Here is a 24,544-nt window from a genome sequence, read left to right on the forward strand (position 1 = left end):
TACACTCCCACTCCCACCATTCAGGCCTTTCCCCAAACATGAACATGACCTTGTAGGTAGAGAGAAGAGGCAAGTGAAATACAAAGTGTGTGATTGATTGACAGTTAGTGAAGAACAGAACATAATCCTTCAGAAAACAAACGTGAACAATTTTTGGGTACTGAAGAGGTCTATCTCTGAAGTCAGATTATGACGCATATATTTTTGCTATTATTATTATTATTTTATTATTACTTAAAGTTTTTTCAAGGGAGAATGGGACAGGATAATGGAACATCATTTCTTCCTCTTAGACCCTAGCCATCTTGCCTCCCAATATCAGTCTCTTCAAGAACCAACCAAACATATTTTTAAGTATTTTCACTTAATTTAGTGGGTTATCGAGTTTATGTGGCAGATGATCATAGTTTAGCTTACTGGTTTATTACAATGCTATCTTTATATCTTAAAATGAAAACATTACAAATACTTGGGGATATACGCGAACTTTTTGTTTCTACCAGCTTTGACACTTTTGTCTCATATCATTTTATTGTTCAAAATCAATGACCTTGGGATGCCTGGGTGGCTCAGTAAGTGTCTGCCTTTGGTTCAGGTCATGATCCCAGGGTCCTGTGATAGAGCCCCATGTCGGGCTCCCTGTTCAGCGGGGGGATCTACTTCTCCCTCTACTTCTACCCTCTTCCCTGTTTATGTTCTCTCTCTCTCTCAAATAAATAAAATAAAAATCTTTAAAAAAAAAACCAATGACCTTAGCATCAGATAGTAGTACTTTCACCATTTCCCCATTACCAAACGTATGTAACGATACCTGTCTCATGGGATTATACCAATGATGAAATTAAATGAGATAATTTACACAAACTTTTTGGCACATAGAAAGTACTCAAAAAATGGGAATGTCATCGCCCCTATTCCGGATTTGTGTCCTTTATCTCATGAGTTTCAGTGCTGTGTAGATGTGAAAGACTGTTTTGGAATCAGTGATACCCCAGTATAAACCTTAGCTTAGCTTTCTACCAGCTGTGTGATGTTGGGCAAATGTCTTAGGCTCCCAGAACCTCCCCCCCCTTTTTTTTGTAAAAAGGAAATAATAGTCCTCTTTTCCAGGAATGCTGTGAGTCTTACAAAATAACATATACAAAGTATCTGACATATAGTACGTGCAAAATAAATGAGTGGGTCTTTTTCTTAGATAAAGTAACTTCTGTCCTGTAAAATAGAGCTAATGATTAAGTTTTATGAAAATGCTTTATTGCATGATTATGGATAACTTCAAACATCTAGAGACTTACTTGGGTGTCATTTTAAGGTTGCTTCATCTAATCCTTTTTAAGCCATGTTTGGGTCTTGTGGGAATGTTTAAAGCTCCATTATGAAGCCAAGGTAAGCAAAGGTACCTTTCAGCTGCAGTGACCACTGACCCACCCACAGGGGCACCCCCCGCACAACTGTAGCCAACTTCGCCCAAAGTCTAAGAAAGGTTACATGACTCACACAGATGTAGTAGGCATGAGATTACAGGCCTAGAGGAAGAGGCCAGGGCTGTGGGCAGTATATTTGACAGGCTCATACACTGCAAGCCTTGTTCCAGAGCCCTTACAAAGCACCTCTTTAGGATGAAAACAAGATGCTCTTTGTAAATAAAAGTTCATGCATTTGCGTAATGAAGTCATTTTCCAGCGCTGCAGTAAAAGATATTCTTCTCCCAAGCCCCCTGGGTGAGGACTGTCAAGAGGAAGACGGCGGCCAGCCAGTCTCAATGAAGATAGCTCAAAGAGTGAAGCATTCCATCTCTAGAAAATGAGAAACCTTGCTCAAGAAAGTGGGTGCCCTCCCCCTCTGCCATAGAGTGAGATTGCCTACCTCTGGCTCCTGCCCCTGGAATTCCTTTCCCACTCACTTCCCTGCAAACTAAGGGGCCACATAAGAGATCTACATAAATACAGATAAGACACCGGGCACCTTGACTAAATAAATAAGAGATGGGAGGAAGCAATCACAAAAGCTGAACATTCATGGGGGTCCCTTGGAGGGGCTCCAAACTGAGATGGGAGGGGGAGGACGGCCAGGGAAAGGCCCAGAGCTCGGTGTGTGAAATGCCAGTTGGAGTGGGAGGGCCTGGAAGTGGAAGGTAGAAAGGGAGTGGTGCGAATGGATGTGAGGAGGAAGGCAGGACAGCGCAGCCCTCAGTCCTCACCCGCCCTGGCCAGGAGGTGGCCGGCGGGGCTCGCCCCAAACCCGTCTGCCTTTTGATGCTCAGCCTTAAGCTTCATCCATCTATACGCCCTTCAGCCAGAGCCTCTGGGGAGAGAGAAAGCGGGAGAGAAAAGCGAGAGAGGCAGAGGGGGAAGAAGGAAAGAGGAGAGAGAAGGGGGGAAGGGGGACTCCCGCTCACTCGCTCCCTCTCCCTTTTTGACTAAGTTGCTCCTTGGGCCGCCTTGACTTCCCACATCGGGACTCGGCGGAGGCCGAGAAGGTAGAGCAAGCGAGGCACCGCCGCCCCACGGCGGGGGGGCTACCGACGAGGACAAACCGCCGCCGAGCCCCAGGCAGAGCCCTGCTGGATGTCAGCGGAGAGATGGCCGTGAGCTCAGCCCGGTGCTCAGTCCTGCCGCTGTGGCTCCTCTGGGGCGCTGCGGGCGCCGCCGCGGCGGCCGGGAACCACAACACTTTTCCTTTTGACATTGAAGGGAGCTCAGCGGTCGACAGACAAGACGCGCCCGAGACGAGCGAGCCCCGCGTGGCTCCCGGAAGGCTGCCGCCTGCTGCCAAGGTACAGTGTCCCTGCCATTGTGACCCTGCCGCGGCACCTGCGCCCCGCGGGGTGCGGGCGCCACGCTCGCGTCCCCCTCTCTCCCCTCCTCTTTCCCTCCCCCATCCGCCTTGAGAGTTTCACCTGTACCAGGTCCGTTCAGAAACTTGGAATGAAGAGTTTTACTTTGTTAAGTTGGATTGGGACGTCGTGAGTTGCGAGTTGAGGCTTTGGAACATGTCACTGTTCAAACTAGCAGAAGTGCGTGTGTGCTGTGTGCTCCGAGTGGGGCTGCTTAGACTCTCACCTGGGGCTGCAGTGGCACTTCTGTGACTTTCTGCCACTTGCATGTCCCAGGAGAGTCATTTTTGCCAAGCCACAGCTCCTAATGCGTGTGCCCTGTCCCTGGCTTCCTGCTCCTCTGTGATGTTGGGACGATGGAAACAATACTGCGGGACCAATCCTTTTGTCATAAATCAAACAGAAGGTTCTCTGCAACAGGGGAGAGTGCGCCAGTGGCTGAGGGTGATGGGATACTACAGAGTCTGTTGGGAAGCTGCAGAGCGGATACTTGAAATAGACGGGAGCCATATTCCCGAAGCAAGAAGTTGTGATGAAAATCAAGCCCCATCCCAAAAGTTAAAATGATCAGGATATGCTATTGAATATATGGTTATGCAAAGAGCTGCTGTTTGAATACCTTACAATAGCTTTTATGTTGAAAGCACAACCAAAATGTAGTAATTGGGTAAAGGAGGATGAATCCAGAATAAGTGATTTAAGAGTCCCCTGAGCCAAGACGGACAACAGCATGTCCAGTGCGTGGGAGATGTTAAGTAGGAGGAAAATGAAGTCACCTAAGTTCATGGGAAAGGAAGGAGCAATGGACCTAACATCACACACACACACACACACACACACACACGCTATAGCTATGGTTCTAGCAACTATAGAACCAAAGCAGTTATGTGGATTGACACCATTTCTAACAGAACTGAAGTCCGGATTATTACTATTAATCCTGCTAATTGTTCGTAGAACGGTAGTTCTTCATTATTACTACCAAAATAAGGTGCATGAAGATGGTCCTTCTCCAGGAGTGAGCCCCACCCACACCCCCCAAAAAAGAGGGAGGGTGGGTAGGACCAGAGCATACCAACCTCCCACTGTGGTGCAAAAAGTAACCTCTATGTGAAAGAGGGGGGCAGGCTTCTGCTCAGCTTTATACTCCCCAGGCTTGGAGAGAAGCCAGGCCAGGAGAGACACCAACGGGAAGGCATTGCTTCTCCACAGGCTAGGAATTAACCCCCCGCCCCGAGGAAGCATTATTTCCACCTGTTGCTTTGAGCACGGAAAATCTCAGAGTGAAATGCCTAAGGTTAGGGTGCCCTTTTATTTAGATAAAATACAAGACATCCAATTAAGTTTGAATTTCAGATAGCAACAAATAGATTTTTTGCTTATGTCTCAGATACTGCATGGGATGTATTTATAGTAAAAAAATTATTTATTGTTTATCTGAAATTCAAATTTACCTAAGCATTCTGTATTTTTATCTGCTGATTTTGGAGATATGGGCACACAAAACTTTTTGGAAGGCTCATCCCACAAAAAGTAAGAAAATAATTATTTGATTTTCAGGGAACCTTAAATTTATTGCTGAGACCCTGAGTGATTTCTTATACACTCATATGCTCAGTGAAATAATAGGAAGGCAGCACAGCAGAGTATTTTAAATGGCAGGCTTTGCACTCTGATGGTCCCAAGTTCAAATTTCAACTTTCCTGCTCCTTACCTAAGGCAAATCACAGATGCCCAAATTACAGAGAAAGAAACTGAAGCTTAGAGAAAGTATTGATGCCTACTTCATACTTCCTACAGTTACCGTGATAAAATTAGATAAAATATACAGAAAGAATGCTTAACACGGTACTTGGTATAGCATAAATGCTTTATACATTCTGAATCTTACTATCAGTATAAAATATGCACATGATTGGATTAAAAGAAACCGTTATTTGGGAATATTTCTCAGAACGTTATTTTTATGGTGCTATTTTACTTAATATTGCTATATCTCTGTTTGTCTATATCTTTCCAACCAGGAAGAATATCGTATAGTGAGTTAAATTTGTAATACTGTCAGAGTCTAATAGGTTCAGAATGCCAGTTGAGGCTGTTGGTTTAGGAAAACAGAAAGAAGCTATTAGTCATTCCAGAAGGGTCAAAGTATATGATGTAGAAAGGGTGGGATTGGAGTAATTATGTTCCCACTGCATAGTTTCACATAATACCTCTAGTTAGCCTGCGGTCCCATGGCGATCCCAGTGCCCCGGCATTTAGATTTCCCATTCTCTTTATAGCCAGTAAGGAGACCATAAACCAAATACATTCTGGAAATGTAATAACTTCGTAGAGACACTCTACTGAATTGGTTCAGGAGATTGTATTTACATCTATAGACAGACAGAACGAGACCATGGACTCATATGACACATTATTCATGGGAAGTTCGAGATGTGAATGGAGGGACATTTTAAAAATACATTCATTTTATTTGACTTGGATTTATATGAATGGTTTTTCCTCAATTTCCCTTCAAAGTGAAGGAAGAAAAATACTAAGGCAAGCATGGAGCAGTGGGAGGTGCTTGGCTGATGGCCCTCCAAAGGCTCTCCCAAGCTCCTCGACAGCAAGGTTTGTGCTCTCCCTACCCCTGGGTCCTCAGCTCTGAACACAGGCCCCAGTCTCCCACACACTGCACTGCTCAGTGTGAGTTAGGGGATCAAAGACATTAAATGCACACTGAATAAAAGGATGAGGAGCACTGGCTGACCAAGAAAGAAGGTCCCTCCTTTCCTTCTCAAACAAGCCCAAACATCCCCCAGGATGCAAAGAGTTTGAAAAGAGTAGCACCCACCGGTAACTCTGTGCTAAGGGGTAGGATTTTCCCACCTTCTGTTTTTTTTAACAATTTCCTGAGTCCACTATTGCTGAGTTTATGGCGAAAGCAATGATTCTCAGTAGGTGGGGGTGGGCAAAGGAGAGACTGGGTACTTTCAAAAAAGTATATTCACTCTTCTAATATTTTACATTTAAGAAAAGAAAGCCTTGATTTTTATCACACACACTCTAGCAAGTAAAATTAGGCAAAAGTCCTCTTAACCAATATGGATATGTGAAAGAACTGGAGGGGGTACAGGAATGGAGACAGGAACAGTCTCCAAGGAGAGGGTATCAGAATGTCCTTGGCAGGAAGGACAGTCTTGTCTGTCAAAAAAGAAGCAGGCATTATATAAGGTCAAGAACACTAGGTTAGAGTTTGCCACTGTGTGGCTGGGAAGAAGCCCCGCACAGAGACTCAGCAGAGTTGGTGGGGGCGGGGGGGCTCCGCTAGAGGGGCAGAATGGGAGGTTGGCGGGGGCGACGGTGCTGTGACTGCCTTTTGGGAGATAACTGAGAAATTAAGGGAAATAAGTGACAATATTGAGCAAACTTCTCTCAGAGAGGAAAACGGGAATTTACCTCCTGGTAACCTGACTGGGCTTTGCTGTTGTTGTTGTTGTTCGCTGCCTTGGGAGAAAATCAATGGCCCATGAACCACATGTGCAAAGATACCCCACCCTGGACACACTTATTTGCTGGCTTTAAAAACAGCACTATGAACTAGACTAATTCTGAGTAACTTTTCCTCTAGACTTTTTTTTTATTGCTGATACATGATCCTGTGCTCCAGTGTAGCAGAGCCTTGACACTAAAGGATTGCAGTATGTTTATTAAAAGGCAGCTTAGATCTCTTTCACTATCTTCATTCCTTTTCCTTATCTTGGGCCCTTACTTTGAAAATGGCCCCGTTGAATCGCATTAAGTCACTGGCCTGGGCCATCATTCTATACTGCTGCTCAACAGTGCGTTTAGGTAATGTGAAGCCCCACATGCAGTCATTATTTCCTTCACTCAGTATCATCCAACAAGCCGGTTTGGAGCCTTACCCTGTACAGAGAGCAATAAGTAGGCACCAGGAGGGACAGAAGGAAGGCAGAGTCACACCCCTACCCTCAGGGAGGAGGCAGTCTTAGAACGAAAAATATGTACACAGCCACTCTATAAAGCAGAATGAATTAATATTCTGTGAGAGTGGCTAGCAGCTACGGGCCATGGGGGTAATGTGGAAAAAGATGACTCTTGAGCCAGATCAGTAGGACACAATCACCTACTCACAAAATACCAAAGAAGTTTCCTGGGAAACATTATTTTAGAAGGACTAAATATAGCAGTGGCAGTAGTAATAATAATAATAGCATGGCCTGTGGCTCGCCCTCGTTGAGTATTTACCATGCGCCACACACTAGTCTAAGCATTCCCCGTGAGTTATGTTTTTTTAAAAACCCTCTTAACAACTCAGTGGGACTCGTATAGTTACTATCTTATTTTGTAAACATGGAAACTGAGGCACAGAGCATTTGCCCAGGTATGCTACCTGGTAAGTGGCACAGCTAGGAAGGAGTTTATAAAAGTAATTCAATTGTGCAAGAGTATCTGGGAAAAAGTGGTTAGGTTACTAGAACTATCTGTCGACATAATTTCAGTCAAAGTTTTGGGAATTTCTTAAAGTTATATAAAATGCCATTCAAAGACTATTTGTGCAATGCTTGCTTGATGAGTAGTTGCATAAAATTTTAGGATTACCAAAGAAAATTGAGATAACTTACTTTTCCGGACCCGTCTGATAGCTACTTTTTAAACTACTCATATAGGAAAGACAAAAAATAACACTTCCTGATTTCTACTATGTCCCATGTAACTACATGTATTATCTTTTGTAATACTCGATAGTGAAATTTATACCCATTTTATAGATGACCAAATTAAGGTTTGGAGATGGTTAAGTACCTTGCCCAAGGTTTCCAAATCCCATTCTCTTTTTCCGGCAAATCACTGGGTCTCCCTGATAGATTTTTTTTTTAACTCTAGAGTTTTCTTGCATCCCATTTTCCTTTTATAAGTATATTCTAGTGTGTTTCCTCTTCATGATGCTATAGTCTACATTAGAAGCTCCTGATTTAGATTAATAGGGAAAGAATCCAGAACAGCACCACCTACAGGAATATATGGTCCATCTCACAGAATTTTTATAAAATTGCTGGAAAATAAAGAATTCCCTTTGCTGTAGTTCCAGAGTTCTTGGATTTAACCATAACTTTTTTTTATTGTGGTAAAATATACGTAACATAAAATTTTCCTTTTAACCATTTTTAAGTGGCATTAGGTACATTCATATTGTTATGCAACCTTCACCACCATCCATCTCCAAAACTTTTTCATCTTCCCAAACTGAAACTCAATACCCATTAAAGAATAATTCCCCATTACCCCCTTCCCTAGATGCTGGCAACCATCATTCCACTTTCTGTTTCTATGAATATTACGATAATAGCTACTTCATGTAGGTGGAACCTACAATATTTGTTCTTTTGTGCCTGGCTTATTTCATTTACCATAATGTCTTTAAGGTTCATCTGTGTTGTAGTATGTGTTCAAATTTCATTACTTTTTAAGGCTGAATAATATTCTATTGTATGTATATATCACACTTTGCTTACCCATTTATCTGTTGATGGACATTTGGGTTGCTTCTACCTGCTAGCTTCTGTGAATAATGTCGCAGTGTCCATTGATATACAGATACTTGTTTTGAGTTTCTGCTTTCGATTCTTTGGGGTATATACCCAGAAGTGGAAATGCTAATTGTATGGTTCAGGAATAAAATTAAAACGTGGATTCTTATAGAGGCCAAGCAAAACATTACTGGGCAGTGAAAGGAATACACCCTGGGAGTGGTTAAGGCCAAAGTGACAGGAGAAGGGTTGTCTCATCCAGAGAGACAGCCACCTCTGTGTTGCCAGGTCTTCTGTTTTTGTTTTTGTTTTTGTTTTTGTTTTTTCAAGAGAAAACAGAATCTGGATTCTTAGGTAAAATTGCTGACTCAATTTTTTTTTACTACCTTGTGGGATGTACATCTGATGGCCCCGTTCAGCCCAAGGGTTGTTTATTTGCAGTCTCTGCTTAACAACATTTGAAATTCACCTTTCATCAAAGGTACAATGTGGGCATCTGGCCAGACAGATGTGCTATGAACTCAGCTCCACTACTTTCTAGCTGTTTGACTTTGAACAAATTAGTCCATCCTTCAGAGGCTCAGTTTGTTTGATTGTCGAATGAGTAGAAATGTATTTGCCTTGCAAGATTGTTGTGAAGTAATAGATATAAGCTACCTCACAAAGTCTGCCTTCAGTTCCCTGTCTCTTCTACCTCCTCTCCCCTTTCCTTCCACTGTTTTTATCTATCTGCAAGTTAAGATTTGTTTTATCAATTTATTTTTATCTAAATTTTTACTTCTTTATCTAAATTTGATTACTTCCAACTTTTCCTTACAAATGTGCTGATTATCCAACATTGGAGAAGGAGACTGTCGTTGAACTTTTGTAATTATTGTATCTCCAACGATTCTTTAAACATAGCCTTTCATCAACGATAGGATGATCTGAGCAGTAAAGAGAAATGAATGAGTTTTTCTAAAGCCCCAAAAAGCTAAACAAAAACCCCAACATCGTTGATATGACAAGGACTTTTTTTTCTTTCACAATTAAATTCTCAAATCTGACCTGTCATGGTTTTTTGAAATATGTAATGCCAAAAAACACTCCTCTCCTTTTGGGTTTTTCCTTGCTCAAAGTAACCATATAAATATAATGGTGGCCAGACATAATTTTGAGACATCTGATTGATGAGAAACCATTAAAATCAGACTACCAGTACATTACTGAGTTCCAGAAGTTGGCATTTCCAAACACTTACTTATTTGTTTTCTGGAACCAGTAAATCTGCTGGTTCATTGAGATGTAGTGACCACAGAGAAGGATATTTAAATATCTACTCCAGCATTTGCTGAAGAGAAGCATTCTTTTTTCAACTGTTTTCTTTTTTGCTCCTAATGTGGTAAAGTTAAATTCTGGGAAATGGTTTACTAAAGGGAAGCTTAGCCACAGATGTTTGTAATTCCAACTTAAGTTTCCCATCAAAGTCTTAATGAAATTCAGCTGCCAGCAGCTGGCTCTGAATCTGAGTCTTTTTATCATGAGAAACTTGGGGAAAACAGCATTCTGAGGCTGAATGGTAGTGGTAAAATGTCCGTATTCAAGCCCAAATCCCCTGCATAAAGAAAAAAAATACATAAAGAAATAAATTCTGTTTTTAAAAAAGAGGAGAGAGGGGTGGTCAGACATACTTTAAGGAATATGCAATTTAACCTTCTTTTCACTTCCAGGAGTTTCTTAGTTTGTGTGTTGTGTTTTGGAAGAAGCTAAAGATCTAGTGTTTACCTAACTGGAGTGGGATACCTACATTTATGGCTCCATGAGAACTGATGAGTTGGAGAGATCCCATACCACCAACAGCTGCATGAGCACAAGTCTCTTGCAGACCAGACCAGTAATCCATGCTGCATACTACAGCTAAAAGGACCCTTGCGTGCAGTGTAGACTTTATGCATTTGTGTTTATTTTGAAATCATGTCCTCCATTCATTGAAGTGGCATGATTACACTAAAGGAACCTAGGGAGTCTAGAGATCAGAGATGTCTTCACTAAAACTGGCCTCAGAGGTGACTGGTACATGGAGTGATGTTGTCTGTTTACACAGTGAATTGCAACGTGTCCTACTGCACGATAGCTCTGTAAAGCCAAATGTGGGCCCAAAGGAATGTGTAATAGAGACACCAGCAGAAGGCAAGAGAAATGTCTAGTGAGCCTCGTACTGTGGGATCCTAGGGTTGTGGAACCGTCTAGCATGACAGCAAGAGCCAGAGCCCACATTTGGGATCCCGGGCTTAAAATTGTGGGGCTGGATCTTCTTCCACAGTAGAGTTATTCCACAATGCCTTTCAAGCTTCAAGGCCACACAGGCTGTTTCCCCCTTGAGGAACAGTGACACAATTTGACAAGCTGAGAGTGCCCTAAAGGTAACCTCTCTTCCTGCTGATATGCCGTGAGTCCCGGGAGCAGCAGAGTGATTCTGTCATCTGTGATTCTGTCAATTCCCCGGTCACAGGTGAGGTCCTAAATGCATGTTACTGGGAGACGGAAGAGAGTCTGAATGCCTGGAGATGAGCCAGTGTTTGCGGTGCATGAATAACTTCCTCGTTCTGTATTGTTCCCTTGGAACTGTGGTCTGTCATGATCAACACCAGGAGACACCCTGAAATTCCATCTATAAGAGACAAGCCCTGAAGCCCCTATTGCAGCACAGAATTCAGCATAAAGGAGGCCTGTGTGAATGCAGAGCCAGTGGGTGGTTATTATTGGATGTATAACTCTCTTACACCTTGCAGTGCGAACCGTAAAATCAAAGGGATCACAGAACGTTAGATCTAGATAGAGAGCTTAGAGATTCAACCCTCTCATTTTGTAGACAAGGAAACTGAGTCTCGGGGTAGGAGGCGATTGAGGATACAAAGCTCACTCATTAGCAGCAGTGACAGGCACTCTGTCTTCTGACTTCCAGCCTTATACTCTTTCAAACTGTTTCAATAATATATATATATATATATATGTATATATCTTTAAGAGAAAAATTGTTTGCTTCTAATATACTATTATTCACTTTACTCTTTATGGTTTCTATTTACCCTTAAGATGAGGTCTACAGGAGAGTCCCATGGAATTCAGTGGAGTGGGACAAGCCCTGGAATGTGAGTCTGGAACCAACTATTCTGGTTCTTGGCCATGCCACTGACAACAAGATCACCTCACCTTTCCCAGTTAAAGGGATCTGGGCAAATCCCTTCACCACCTGGGTCCTCAATTTCTACAGTTTAAAAAGAATAAAACAAAATAAGCAAACAAAAACAAGGTTATTTCTAGCAACAAAGTTCTATAATTATCTCATAAATAGGTCAAAATTTATGCTCATTGAAAGGAAGCTGGCTTAAGGAACAGAGTCACTCAGAGTCACAATTGCTGTCCTAGTTAGAACCCCAAGCCTGAGGAGCCTAGAGCTTGAGGGAAACGCAGGGTCCTGATCTGGAGGCTTTGGTGGGTCTTTTCCCTGCTTCCTAACAACTCCAGGTGTGGGTCTGAGGGTGGCCACAGGACAGAGCACCGGCCCAGCCGCAGTCATGAGCCTTTCCAAGGTGACATACCAAGGTCCGATGAATGCCAGTGGTCCCCCACACCTAGGTTCCTGCGGACTGCCACCTGCCCTATCCAGACCCTTCGGGATGACCCCACACTGAAGCTCTACACAGAGCACAGGAAGGATGACACTGGAAGACGTGAGGGGCAGGGAGAACTACAGAGGGGAGGCCTATGTCCTCGCATCTCAACAGTTCAGGGACACGTGACCAGGTCCAGAGAGGAGAATGTATTTTCACTCAGTGCAAAAGGAAGGGAAAGTCGGTGATGGATTATTGATTCATTACAAACATCAGCTGAAGTCACTGCATTGCCGTGTGCACAGTACAGCTATCAACAGAGACTTCGCGAGAAGGTAAAGAGGAAGGCTAACTTGATAACCTACTCTAGACTGCGCAAAAAGCGACCTTTGGAAGCAAATAATTTCGAGGACCTTTCTGGAAGTCAGAATCGTCCCTGTGTGAGGGGCCCTGGCGTGGGAATGCTCTGATTGTTGCCGGCTACAGGGAACAGGTGTCTAATCACCGTGACCCAAAGCTCAGCCCAAGGGAGGAAGCATGAGCACCACAGAGGCTGGCCTTGGAGATGCAGACTCGCAGTCGCTCCCCGGAATCAGAACCCGCATTTTCACCAGACCCCCAGCTTGTTCATATGCACGGTAGAGTAGGAGATGCGTGAGCCTCTCAAAGGCGGCTGGGCTTGAAATTTAATGGACTTAGAGGAAATTGGGAATCCAGAAAAGGGAAGGTTTTTTCATGTAATTATAGGGAGGCCTAAAATAGAAACCCAGCTCAGGGCTGTGTGAGGCTAGGGAGAGGGCTCACAGGCCCACACAGGTAGCCCCTGGCCTGAAATGCTGCGCTATAGAATAAAAAACAAGTTCAAAGCAAACGGCTGCTTCAGGGAATGTGGAGAAGCTGAAACCATGGCCCACACGGCCTAGGTGCTCAGGAAGGGGTTTTTATGAACTGATAGGGAAGGTTGCCTACTTCCCCCTACTTCCAGCCACCCCTACCCTCGAAACAGGACCCCTGGAGACTCTTTGTCCTTGAGGGAAATGGAGGGGAGGAAGGGGAAGAATTTACTTGTGGCATCTGCTTGAGAACAGGGTGTTGCTCAGACTCTTCAGGAAATAGTGGAATTGCAATGTTCCCCTTGCTAATAAGGGAAGCTTTCTAATTCAGGATAATGTGTCTTCAGGGAGTGAGAAGTGTGGTCTTTGTCCTAGGCTAGAAAGATGATGTTCAGAGATATAGAAGAGCTAGTTCCACGAAATGAAAATTGCCAAGGCTAATGCTCAAGCTGGCCCTCTGCTACAGGGATTGAGATCTGCAGGGAAGCGCTCTTGAGTCAGGCTCTGTCCCTCTCCTGCATCAGAGGGGGCATCTGCATCCTCCTGGCAGACTCCACATCTCCTTGATGCCGCCTCAGCCCTGAGGGGGACTGTTTTATAACAGCTTTGAACCCCTTCAAGACAGCCAGCTGACTGGTTTCAAAGATCCTTTTAGCTTTAACTCCTAAGCATTCGATCAGCAGTTGCTGCATCCTAGGCATTGTTTTAGACATTTTATGTGTATTATTAATTCATTTATTCCTCACAACATAATGAGGAAGGCACTACCATTAGTGCTATTTTACAGACAAGGAAACCGAGTCACATAGAAGTTGAGTAACTTATTCAAGATCACAGTTTAGAATCTGACTCCAAGCTCATCATCTTTGTCCTATAACGACCCTTTAATGTCGGATTCTAAATCTCAGAGAGCCTGACAGTAGCTCAACTAAGGGTCCCCAGTATCATCCAGGAATGCCAGAGAGGTCTTAGTAGTTGACAAGTCTATAAAAAATATTTAAATTACTGGTATGTTTATATTTTGGCTTTTTTTTTTTTTTTAGTTAGAGAGTAAACCGACATCACCTCAGTAACAATGAGAGGTTCTTCTTTGGACATAACAGGAATAAAAATTGACATAATTTATGAATGTGTATGTTTTCATGTTTCTCCAGCTATGCAAAGCACTAATCATTTCAGTGGGATCCTGAGTTTACCTTGAGGATCTACGACTGAAAAGAACTCGATAGAAGGATAAGGCAAGAAACCGAAATGTGGTAAAAGCAGGACCTTGGAGGAAATGATTAGACGAAGTATGTCAATCATAGGAAAACCAAGTGGAGGTTTAGAAACAGTTTACCTTTTAAAATTTTTCTTTATAAATGGCAATATTAAAAGGGAGTTTAGCAACAGAAAAGATTCAAGCCAGACCTAAAAGAAACATAAGCTATTAACTCCTTTTCTAGCGAACAGCTTGTCTGGAAAAAAAGGGAGTTATTCATTCAGCACAAAAGGATTAAGAGCCAAGTGCTGAGAAACACCATCAAGCCACTGATGGGTCCATCTGGAACAGACCCAGGTCTCTGCCCTCGTGGACTAGGAGAAGAGCTGTACTCGTAGTCAGAGGAAGTGCACTGGTACCCTGGGAGAAGGGAATGTACCACAGTAGTGGCCCCCCAAATTTTCATGCTCAAGAACATCTACTATTTCTCCTATTCCTCTGGTTTCATGTTTTGAAATAGGTTGCCTATCGTATCAGTTTGCTAGGGCTGCCGTAACAAAATACCACGGACTGGGAGGCTTACATAATAGAAATTTATTTTCTCACAGTTCTGGAGGCTAGAAGTCCAAGATCAAGGGGCCATCAGGGTCAGTTTATGGTGAATCCCCTCTTCCTAGCTCACAAATGGCCATCTTCTCTCTGGGTCTTCACCTGCCCTTTATTCTGTGCATGTGCAGAGAGGGAGAGAGCTCTCTAGTGTCTCTTCCTCTTGTATAAAGACACCAGTCTGTCAGGCCTTACCCTTACGACCTTTGTTAACCTCTATTACCTCCTTATGGGCCCTACCTCTACACAGAGTCACATTGGGCGTTAGAGCTTCAACACAGGGCTTGGTGGGAGACATAACTGAGTCCATAACACCTACCAAGGGCAGCGTGTTAAGCAATAACTCATTTTTAATGGGACAAATTAATTAATAACTGCAAAAGAGAGCTTCTGATAAAATAAGATAATCGTGTTACCACTTTGTACTATCTTCAGCCCAAAGCATAAACAAACACAAAAATTTTACGTTTCATTTTAGCTGTACATTTCTTATGAGTGTGTCACAATTAATTTTAAGGAGATATTTTGAAATACGGAAATAGTATGCCAGGCTCTATATTGCCATCCTTTATCCCTTAGGTATCCAGGGACATTGGGTCGATCAGCATCCATATCCTTACTCTCTTATTTTTTAAAAAGTTCCTGCTTCTTCAGGGAGTGCCACGTATGCTACAAAGATGAATGAAACACAGTCGAAGAGAGGAAACAAGTACACCAGAGGCGTAATACAGCACAACTGATGTGTCGTAAAAAGCCTTCGAGGGTATAGAAGAAGTGTCCCAGGTGACTTCATGGGAGAGCTGGTATTTGAGTTCAGCTGGTCTCAGCTGGTGGGACTAGACAACAGGGAGCCATTGAAGACTTCAGAGTAGAAAAGAAACCCCATGAGAGTTGTGCTTCCAGATCAACATCAACCTGGAAACAGGCTATTGGATACTTCGGACAAGAGGCTCCAGAGAGCCTGGAATCAGAGTCATCTAGGTCATGCGTTGGTAATTATCCGGGAGAGAGGGAGAAGGGCCTGGATTGGAATGGTGGCTGTAGCCTGGAAAGGACAGAACAGATGCTGGGGTCGTTGCAGAGATTCTCTCAAGAGGACTTGCTGTGTGTTTGGAGAGCAAGGGGCGGGAGAAGTCAGAGGTGCTGCTGATGTTTGTAAAAATGTATTACATCATTGCAAGAAAATCTCTTTGGAGACTTTTTGACATACAAGCTACTAAATCAGTGACTTTCAAGCTGAGGCTTTACCGAAATGCCTTGGGTATAATTTGGGGTGAGGGTGGCTGAGCAGCAGGAAGTTGGGGCTTTGCTTCCTTCAGCCAGAGCATCTTCTTTTTTTTATCTGTTTTGTAGATGAGTTCCACATGATATTTCACTGGGGACAAAAAGATCTCTACTGTAACACATTTGAGAATCATTTGACTGGGGGCTCCCACGTTGATATTCCCAATCATGACAGTTCTCCGAAATGTTACCCCAAATCTTGTTCCAATCCCTGCCTCCTAGGCAGTCGTCCGGGGGTGCACACACCTGCCTCGGGGCTAGGCCAGCCTGCTGCTTGCGCAGAGCCCCTGATGCGCTGAGCTCCTCTCCAGCAGTGCCGAACAGGAGCTCGAAATCTCTAAACAATTGGTACTCCTCTGAGAGTTATTTTTATGCTTCCTGTTCCTTGTCTGATGATATTTTTGGCCCTTTCCTAGGAAATAAGGAAATTCCACTTTTGTCTCGGTTATTACCTGGGGGTACTGAGGACAACAAACAAAGGAGTTTTGGAAAGAGGATAGGGTGGTAGTGAGTAGACCAGCTAACTGGTATCTTTTGATCCTCACAGGAATGGTCAGATGTTTGCTTGGTTGCTTTTTTTTTTTTTTTAATCCAATTATTCCATCTCCATAAACATCATCTTCTTCCAAACTACAATTTCTAACCTACACTCTGCGCTAAAAAAGATGGTTCTTACTTAGTCTTACTCTTCCCTCCCTGTACGCAGTATTGGACCCATCTCTGGTCCTTTATCTCCAAAGGCCAAAATGCTTCCACGTGAATGTTATGTTTATGAAAAGGGAGCAAATAAATATTAAAAACTGTACTTTACTTTCTCACTTGACTAAAAATAGTGACACCTTAAGAATTTCACAGTGTCATGAAGGCAAACTTCAGCTTGTTTTATTTTGTTTATGACATATATGCAGAACACCGAGGGAGAACTGATCTTCCAATGAGTAAGGAAAGCTCTCTATAGCTCTCATCCCATAGCTTGAAAGAGTTCCACTTTTAAAAAGCTATTGAGGGCACCTGGGTGGCTCAGATGGTTAAGCGTCTGCCTTCGGCTCAGGTCATGATCTCAGGGTCCTGGGATCGAGTCCCACATCGGGCTTCCTGCTCCTTGGAAGCCTGCTTCTCCCTCTGCCTCTCTCTCTCTCTCTCTGTCTCTCATGAATAAATAAATTAAATCTTTAAAAAAAAAAAAGCTATTGATATTAGGGGCACCTGGCTGGCTCAGTCAGAGGAGCATGAGACTCTTGATCTTGGGGTCATGAGTTCAGGTCTCACATTCGGTGTAGAGATTACTAAGAAAAATAAACTTAAAAAAAAAATCTATTGATATTGGACAAATGTTATTCACAAGTGCCAAATATTGGAATTTCCAATGACTACTAACTCAGTTGAAAAACAATGTTAATACTTACAAAGCTTCCATGGTTTACAAGGTGTATTCCTGCATATTTCTATCTTTATTCCTTGCAACTGTGTTACAAACCAGGCAGGCCAGGCGTCACTGATCTAATTTACGGAAACATGGAGATGTGAAATGAATTTTCTAAAGTCTCATAGCATGTAACGTTATTGAGACCACAGGAAATTTTATACAATTATAGACTGTTGAGATGGGAAGAGCCTAGGAATCATTGTGCCACCAATGTCATTGAAAGAGAAGGAAACTAGAGCCAAAAGTTGAGTCACTTCCTCAAGGTCCCACAGCAGGTTTCTAGAACTGGGGCCAGAACCAAGTTCCCTGGCTCTTGGAGCAGTCCTCTTGCTCTGTTCCACAGCATGGATGCCATCACCAGGACAAAGAAGAGTGATGAGGAACACCTGGTGACCTGTGCGTTGGGACACGAAACGTGCTGGATCAGACTAAAGCATATCCGTGTTTACTTTCTTATTATGTCGTATGCTACCACGTATGCCTCAGTCCTGAGTAATTTAAGTACGAAAATATTAGAAGTTCTCTTAGCCTTTTGATCATGATTCTTATCCCAGTTTTGAATTTAATTTATAACCCTATCATTCAGACCTTTTCTTTCATTTCAGAGATTTTTGCATTGGCCCCATATGGCTACTGACCCCTTCAATTCTGCTGTTAGCACCTGTGCTTAGAAAGAAGGCTTTCAAGTGCAAGAAGATTTCAGAATTTCTGGCTAGAGTTTTCTGATGGTCATAAAAAAATAAACAACACATTCTGGATCTTAAAAGGAAGAAAGGGAAAAAAAGATCTATTTCAAAAATGAACAATGACCCTTTTGTTTCAAAACAATTGAAGAGTTAATTTTTAAAAATTCCCAGACCACATCGTGTCTGCCATCCCCCCTGCAATACGATCGTCATTCAGGTTTCCACATGACTTTAAGAAATTCCCCTGTCATGAAACAAAACAATAGTAACATGAGAAATTAACGAGGAAAATGAAATGTGGGAGAGCACCAAAGTGGTCTACTCAGGCAGTCATACCCCGCTGGGACCTTCCCAGCCTGCTTTGGAACAGTTCAGAGTTTTAGCCTCTTCACTTCATTAATACCTGTTTCTCAAATAAAATCTGCCAATGCCCACCAGAACTGCAGTTGGTGAAATCCAGGGACTGTCCCATGAGTAGTATCTGCTCCGATGTGCCCTGACTCTAATAACCAGTATTTCAGGGGTTGGGGCAGCACCTGGTGGTCAGCAAAATAGGAAGGTCTGTGGGAGGCAGGACAGCTCTTAACTGCTGCCCACTCAGTGGTCCATTTTCCAAATAGCAGGCACCGTCATCCCCTGTCCTCTCCCCTGGTATTTGATGTGAGGAGGATCCTCAATATGGTGAGAGTAATATTGTATTTAAGGAGATACAAACATCTTTGTAAGGTTAGAGTAAGAATCTTTATGGGGGAAGTATAATGTTCTTTGTAGGGTGTTTAAAATCTCTTGGTTTTATTAAAGGGCTGGATTCTTCCTAATCTCAAAGAGTATTTGTGATTATTTTGGCAGATGAAGCACATTTTTCCTGTGTTTTTGGACGTGTAATATATCAAAATGTTCAGTGGAAATAAGCATTTTGGTGGGGTTTTTTTTCTGTAGAACATCTTTTCATCTGCTCTTCCATTTTAATTATTTTGAAAACTAACAAGTGTGGGACACTTTTTTTAGTTTTCAGACATTATATCTTCATCTCAGATGATCTAAACTGTGTTTTGATTTTCCTTTGATTACAATCTCTCTCCCTTTTTTTAAATCTGCTAACATAAGCTCATATTCAACTAGAAAATTTGCTTTCTCCACAAGTTCATGAGTCAGCATAGATTTCCTTCAAGCATAGTTCAAATCGTCTTAAGAAATTTACAGACTTCAAAAAGAAAAGAAAAAAAACACTGAAATAGTAGTTGAGGCCTTAAATGAGGATAGTTTTCTGCTCCATTTCAGCTGCTCAGAGACTGGGCTATTGACAATAGAGTATTGAAAAACAAGTGCACCAGGTTCTTGCTTTAATTCTTGATGGGTTCTATGTAAATTAAATCAATCTTATAACTACTCAGAGGGCCAGAAAACCAAGTGTTTCTACCACCATTCTTCTACTCATCTCACTTTGGGCAAATTTCACTAGATAGAATGAAAAAGGATAAAATAAAAATATTCTCTTTTTATAGTTTAATGACATTGTCCCTATGCATAAATTATAACTTGGAAATTATTGTCAAATCCAAGCTTCCTAAGTTTAAAGCCACATGAGAGTCACTCTTGGAGTTCTGGTGAGCACTAAGAATTATTGAGGCTTTTAGGCATACTTAACACTTACTTTGGGGATGCCTCCAACATTATCTACAATGTTTAGAGAGAGAAGTATCTCTGTGGGAGTATAGTGTAAGCAAGAAGGTTGCTGAAGATGCCACTTGAGTTTAATCGTGATATTAAGCTAATCTTTCCAAAGAAGATCCCAGAAAGTAGAAAAATAGTAGGTCCATCTGGTACCTTCATTGAGGTAGATTACCAGGGATGAAAGATGTCTGCTTTGAGCAATAAAACAATAAAAGGCACAGAAGTTTGAGCCTCTGCATCTTATGGGGAATGATTAAAATATGCTCTATGCTTTCCAGCCTTTCAGCTTTAGCTTTCCTCCTTCAAAACAAAACAAAACCCAACTCTACACAATAGTCACCTCCTCTGAAGAACCATTCTTGATGTACGTCCCCCTACTCCCATGTTAAAAGTAATCTCTCCTTCTTCACGCTCTCAGCATCTCTCTGTACCTCTCCTCTTACATTATGATTCTTAGTACGTTCTGCCCTACCTTATGGTAAGATACATATGCCCCCATGAAACCCCTGGAGGCCAGCAGTATCTGTGATTCATCTTCTGATCCCCAAATTGCCCAGCCAAGTGCCTTCAGTATGAAATGCTTAAAAAAAAAAAAAAAGTTTATGCATCCCTCATTTACTCTTAAAAGCCTGCTTTGTGCCACATCCTAAACTGGGCCCCAGGTGAACAGTGGTACATGAAACAAAAAGACAGAATGAATAAATGACCGTACCAAATGCTGAAAGCCAAAACAGTGCTGAGTCTTTTGTTTGTGGCATGTGTACATTCTGACATAATTCGGTCTATAATCCTGATGGCCAAATTGGCATTCAGCTTGACATCAATAGTGAACCATGGTGTCCCTAGGCTATTCATTCCAGGAGCTCTGCACTGCGGGGGAGAATGCCTTTTAAGCTAAAAGCTTTGTCTTTCCCACTGTATATGGAAAAATTGACTATGCATTTTCATAGAGAAGGTCTAGTGAAGAAATGTTTATATTGGAACAAGCCCCATCTCTAAATCTGGGCTTGTTGCTGAATGGTATTTTGTTTCCTTGGATCAGGGAAGGGGTCTGGAAACATCTGTAACTAAAGTATTGTTTTAAAATCAGCACAATTTTTCCCCCTCGAATGACAGAGAACAGAATTACTTTAAATCAAACACGCTCAGCCTTCCCCCTCTATTTCCTCTCATAAATGTGTATTATTCTGTTGTCATGAGCGTGGCTGCGCACAGAACAGATTTGTAGCATTCAAGGCATCGCCTGCTCCTTTGCCGTCCTTTTCTTTTCACGGTAGTTCGTATACTTTACCTTCACTTTTATAACTGTGCTCGAACAGAGTAGTTATCAGGATTACAGTAGTTTTTTGGGGCCAAATTTTAAACGCTACAGATAATATCAGATTGTAAAGTGATTCTGGAACTATCCTCAAATTTTTTACTAAAAATAAATGTGCAGATTATTTGTGTTATTTATAAATGTAAACTTGAATAAAGTAAAGTTTTAAATTAGGCAGTGTTTTGCCCAAATTACAAAATAAAATGTTTAGGGGAGGGAAGTTGGGGACAAAAAAATCATAGGAAACAATCCCAAATAACATGAAAAGAGTGGAAATTCTATACCAATTTTGAGTATCATTCATGTTCTAAAAAGAATTGAAGTAGTTTATGGACAGTTCATGATATTATAGTTAAAATTTTGTTAGTATAGATTTACCATTTGTTGGAAAAGTTTTTTGTTTTGTTTTGCTTCTTTTTAAATTAACTCCCTACATCATGGAGCTAAATGTTCAGTATGTTCTAAATGTTCCTTTCCCATGCTTTCTATAAGCACTTGGTGTTTGATATATTTGTTTATTTATGAACTGTTTGAAAATGGCCCTGTCATCAAAGTCCCTGAACAGACTTTGATCTTGCCTTGAAGATTCATTCTTCTGAGCCTTTTAGGTGCTTGACACATAGCAGAGACGTAAAATGTTTGTTTCATGAATTCTACTACTCACATTTTACAAATTTACAAATAAGAACACTTGCGGGTAGAGTCTCATTGTCCTTTGTCTCCTAAAATTTGTTTCATAAAATATATCAATGGCATTGTGTAGGTTCAACAAACAATCCTAGATTTTGAGCCCATTCCAAGCCCTCTGTGGGATTTAGCCTCCTTCAGTGCTGATGCACAAAGGTGTTGGTCTCATGGTTCTGTCAAAATTATAGTGACAGTATTTTATTAGTACAATTTATGGGTCATAGTCTTCCTGTTAGTTGGGGCCAGACATATCAACCTGCCATACATTCTGCCTAACCAGACATCTGCTTCTGATTCATAAGGGGAAACACCTGCACACATGCTGATGTATATTACACAAAGGGGCATCCTTTCCCAAGGTCCATTGTCAGATCCCTCAAATGGAACAAGAGAGGTGTCAAGGACACAGCTGGATGTCATACGACCAGTTTCTAACAAGGGTTAAAAGAGTTGACTTCTCTAACGAATAATCTACACTATTTGCCTCATAGTCCATTTCTATCTGCACTATGTAGAAACTGTTAAAAATTGAAACACCAGCTACAAGGTACTATATTTAAATTAATAATAATTGCCATATGCCAAATCAAGTCATTACAGAGGGCTGACGGGCAATGTTTCCTATCTTGACTGAGCACCACACGCAAAGCAAACCTGAAAAAGGCTTAAAAGCATCCTCTCCCATCACCTGCTCCCACTTCTCCATCCCACCCCACCCCAGCCCCTTCACCCGCCCTGCCTGGGGAGTGGTATTAAGATGTTTTGATGACTTTGGCATTCACCTGTGAAACAAGAAGATAGTGGAATAACTTAAATGAGATTCTTGACAGATCTGATAACCATGACCAGAGTTGATTTTTATCCCAAGATATACCTGTGAAAGGCAGAGGAGGACAGTGTGGGCTTTCCTGCAACCCCCAGAAGGGATGTGAGCCTCCGCAATACTCCCTGCAATTCTCAATATCATTTTCTTCATCATCGACAAGAAGTGTGTTTTAGCCAAAGGAGCACTGAGGGTTGCATTAACAAACAACTTCTGATAAGTCCCTTACTTCCCTAGATCTCAGTTTTCCCACATTTAAAATGAGAGGTAAGACAAGGTAATCACTAAGATCCTCACCAGCTCTTGAGTCCTGTGATTCTGTAACATCAAGATACGTTCAGTACATATGTATTAAGCACCTGCTATGCAAGGCACTGAGGATACAGTGACAAATCAGACAAATCCAGTTTCTGTTCTTGGGGAGTTCAGTCTTCTGGGGAGGAAAGACAGTGAACTGGTAACTTCGAGTGTTGCTGCTGAGCTGTGTGCCATAAAGAGTGATGGCCCCCTGCGGGGCTGCCAGTTAAAACAGACCATCGTCGCACAGACATGTCTAAAAGGAAAGGAGGAAGCTACTAGCTGTTGAACCCCTCACATGCCCTTCTGTTGGACTCTAAATGCACAATATTAGTTAATCCTCACAGCTACTCTAGGAGCTAATATTATCCATTTTTCAGAAAGGGAAACTGAGACCTCGCATTAAATAGCCTGGGTGGTAGAACTGGAACTGGAATCCAGATGATCTTATGCTTTCCGCTCCTCCAAGTTGTCTCCCAACGCCGTGACTATAGGGAATTATGGCTGCTGTAAGGAGTAGATGGTAGTGTATCACATCAGTGCACATGGGAGGTCAATCAGCAAGGTCTAGAAGCTAGGGGTACCCTACATGCAAGCGTATTTGGAGGAGAAATTGACGCACTCACTCAACGAATACTTCCTTAACAGCTGCCAGATGCAGAGTTAACAAATGAATACACGTGTGTGCATTTCTAAAAATGACAAAGAGTAGATTTTCATCATATTCTGACAACTGGGTGTGCAAAATCTAAAGAAAGATTACCTAAAGGTACATATTTGTATGTAGAGAGAGAAAGAGAATTTGTAAGCTGTTGGAAGAATAAGAAAGAAATGAGAACACATTTGAGGGAACTTCCCCCTGCCTATGAAATGTTCTTCATTTCCTCATTGAACAATTGATTCACTGCAATTATATTGAGAAACCTATCAAAATCGACTACTTGAAAAGGATCCTACCTTTGAATACAAACTCTTATCTATTTGGATTTCTGGAAATGTGCTCCAGTGACTGAACAGGGGGGAAATGTCACTTTTCCCAGATTGTTATAAATTATGATAGAAGGGGTCTGAATATGTGAAGTGCAGTCTATCTTTAGATAGTGCAGTTTCAATCCCCAGGTGGATAGAATTCAATTTGTTAGCTCTTTTCAGTCTGTTACTAGCTATTCCAAAACTAGTATCTTGTAAGAGGCATTTGCATCCGTGCTTTTTCTTGACTATGGCCCCTACTGGGACTACTTAAAAATCTGTTGTCACTACCACATTAATGTTTAGAATAATTATAGCTAAAATGACCTTTCCCCTTCAACAAAGAATAGTTGTCTCCTAACAGCTGATTCAATTTTTATGAAATGGAAAGTGGAGCTCAGGATGTTGGAGGAGATAATCGGTGTTATCATAGTTTTGCCTGTTCTCAGAGGCGATGGCCGAGGAAGGCTGAGGAACAGTGCTATCTAGGAAGGAGACACACGGCTCCCCACCAACAAAGACAGTGAGGAGGAGGCCATGAGGCAGGTGTGATTAAAAACAACTGGATATAAATAATCTTAAACTTCTGGCCTAATTTTAGCTAAGTTCACACAGTCACGGTAATTTCCAGTATCACATTTAATAATTTTCTAACAAAAGCTGAGTTTCCTTCTGTTTCAGGGTTTTAAAACCATCCTATTTGGTCAATTAACATTTTTTAATGAGCCTTTAAATATTTGGTAAAAACAACTTGGATATTTGAAAGAGGCCTTG

General features: G+C 42.0%; 1 protein-coding gene across 2 annotated transcripts in view; it reads left to right on the top strand.

The window, feature by feature from the left end:
* Positions 1-2,542: 2,542 nt before the first annotated feature.
* LAMA4 (laminin subunit alpha 4) overlaps positions 2,543-24,544 on the top strand; it is a 152,969-nt gene continuing 130,967 nt past the window's right edge. Inside the window, exon 1 of one of the 2 annotated variants that reach the window (XM_044917710.1) lies at positions 2,543-2,776. In XM_044917710.1, coding sequence (XP_044773645.1) covers positions 2,582-2,776 — 195 coding nt within the window. In that variant the 5' untranslated portion in view covers positions 2,543-2,581. The remainder of the gene's footprint in view (positions 2,777-24,544) is intronic. The other variant, XM_044917709.1, reaches the window with a different exon arrangement.

The sequence above is a fragment of the Neomonachus schauinslandi genome, chromosome 8 (genome assembly GCF_002201575.2).
Source record: "Neomonachus schauinslandi chromosome 8, ASM220157v2, whole genome shotgun sequence".
In the NCBI taxonomy this organism is placed as follows: Eukaryota; Metazoa; Chordata; class Mammalia; order Carnivora; family Phocidae; genus Neomonachus; species Neomonachus schauinslandi.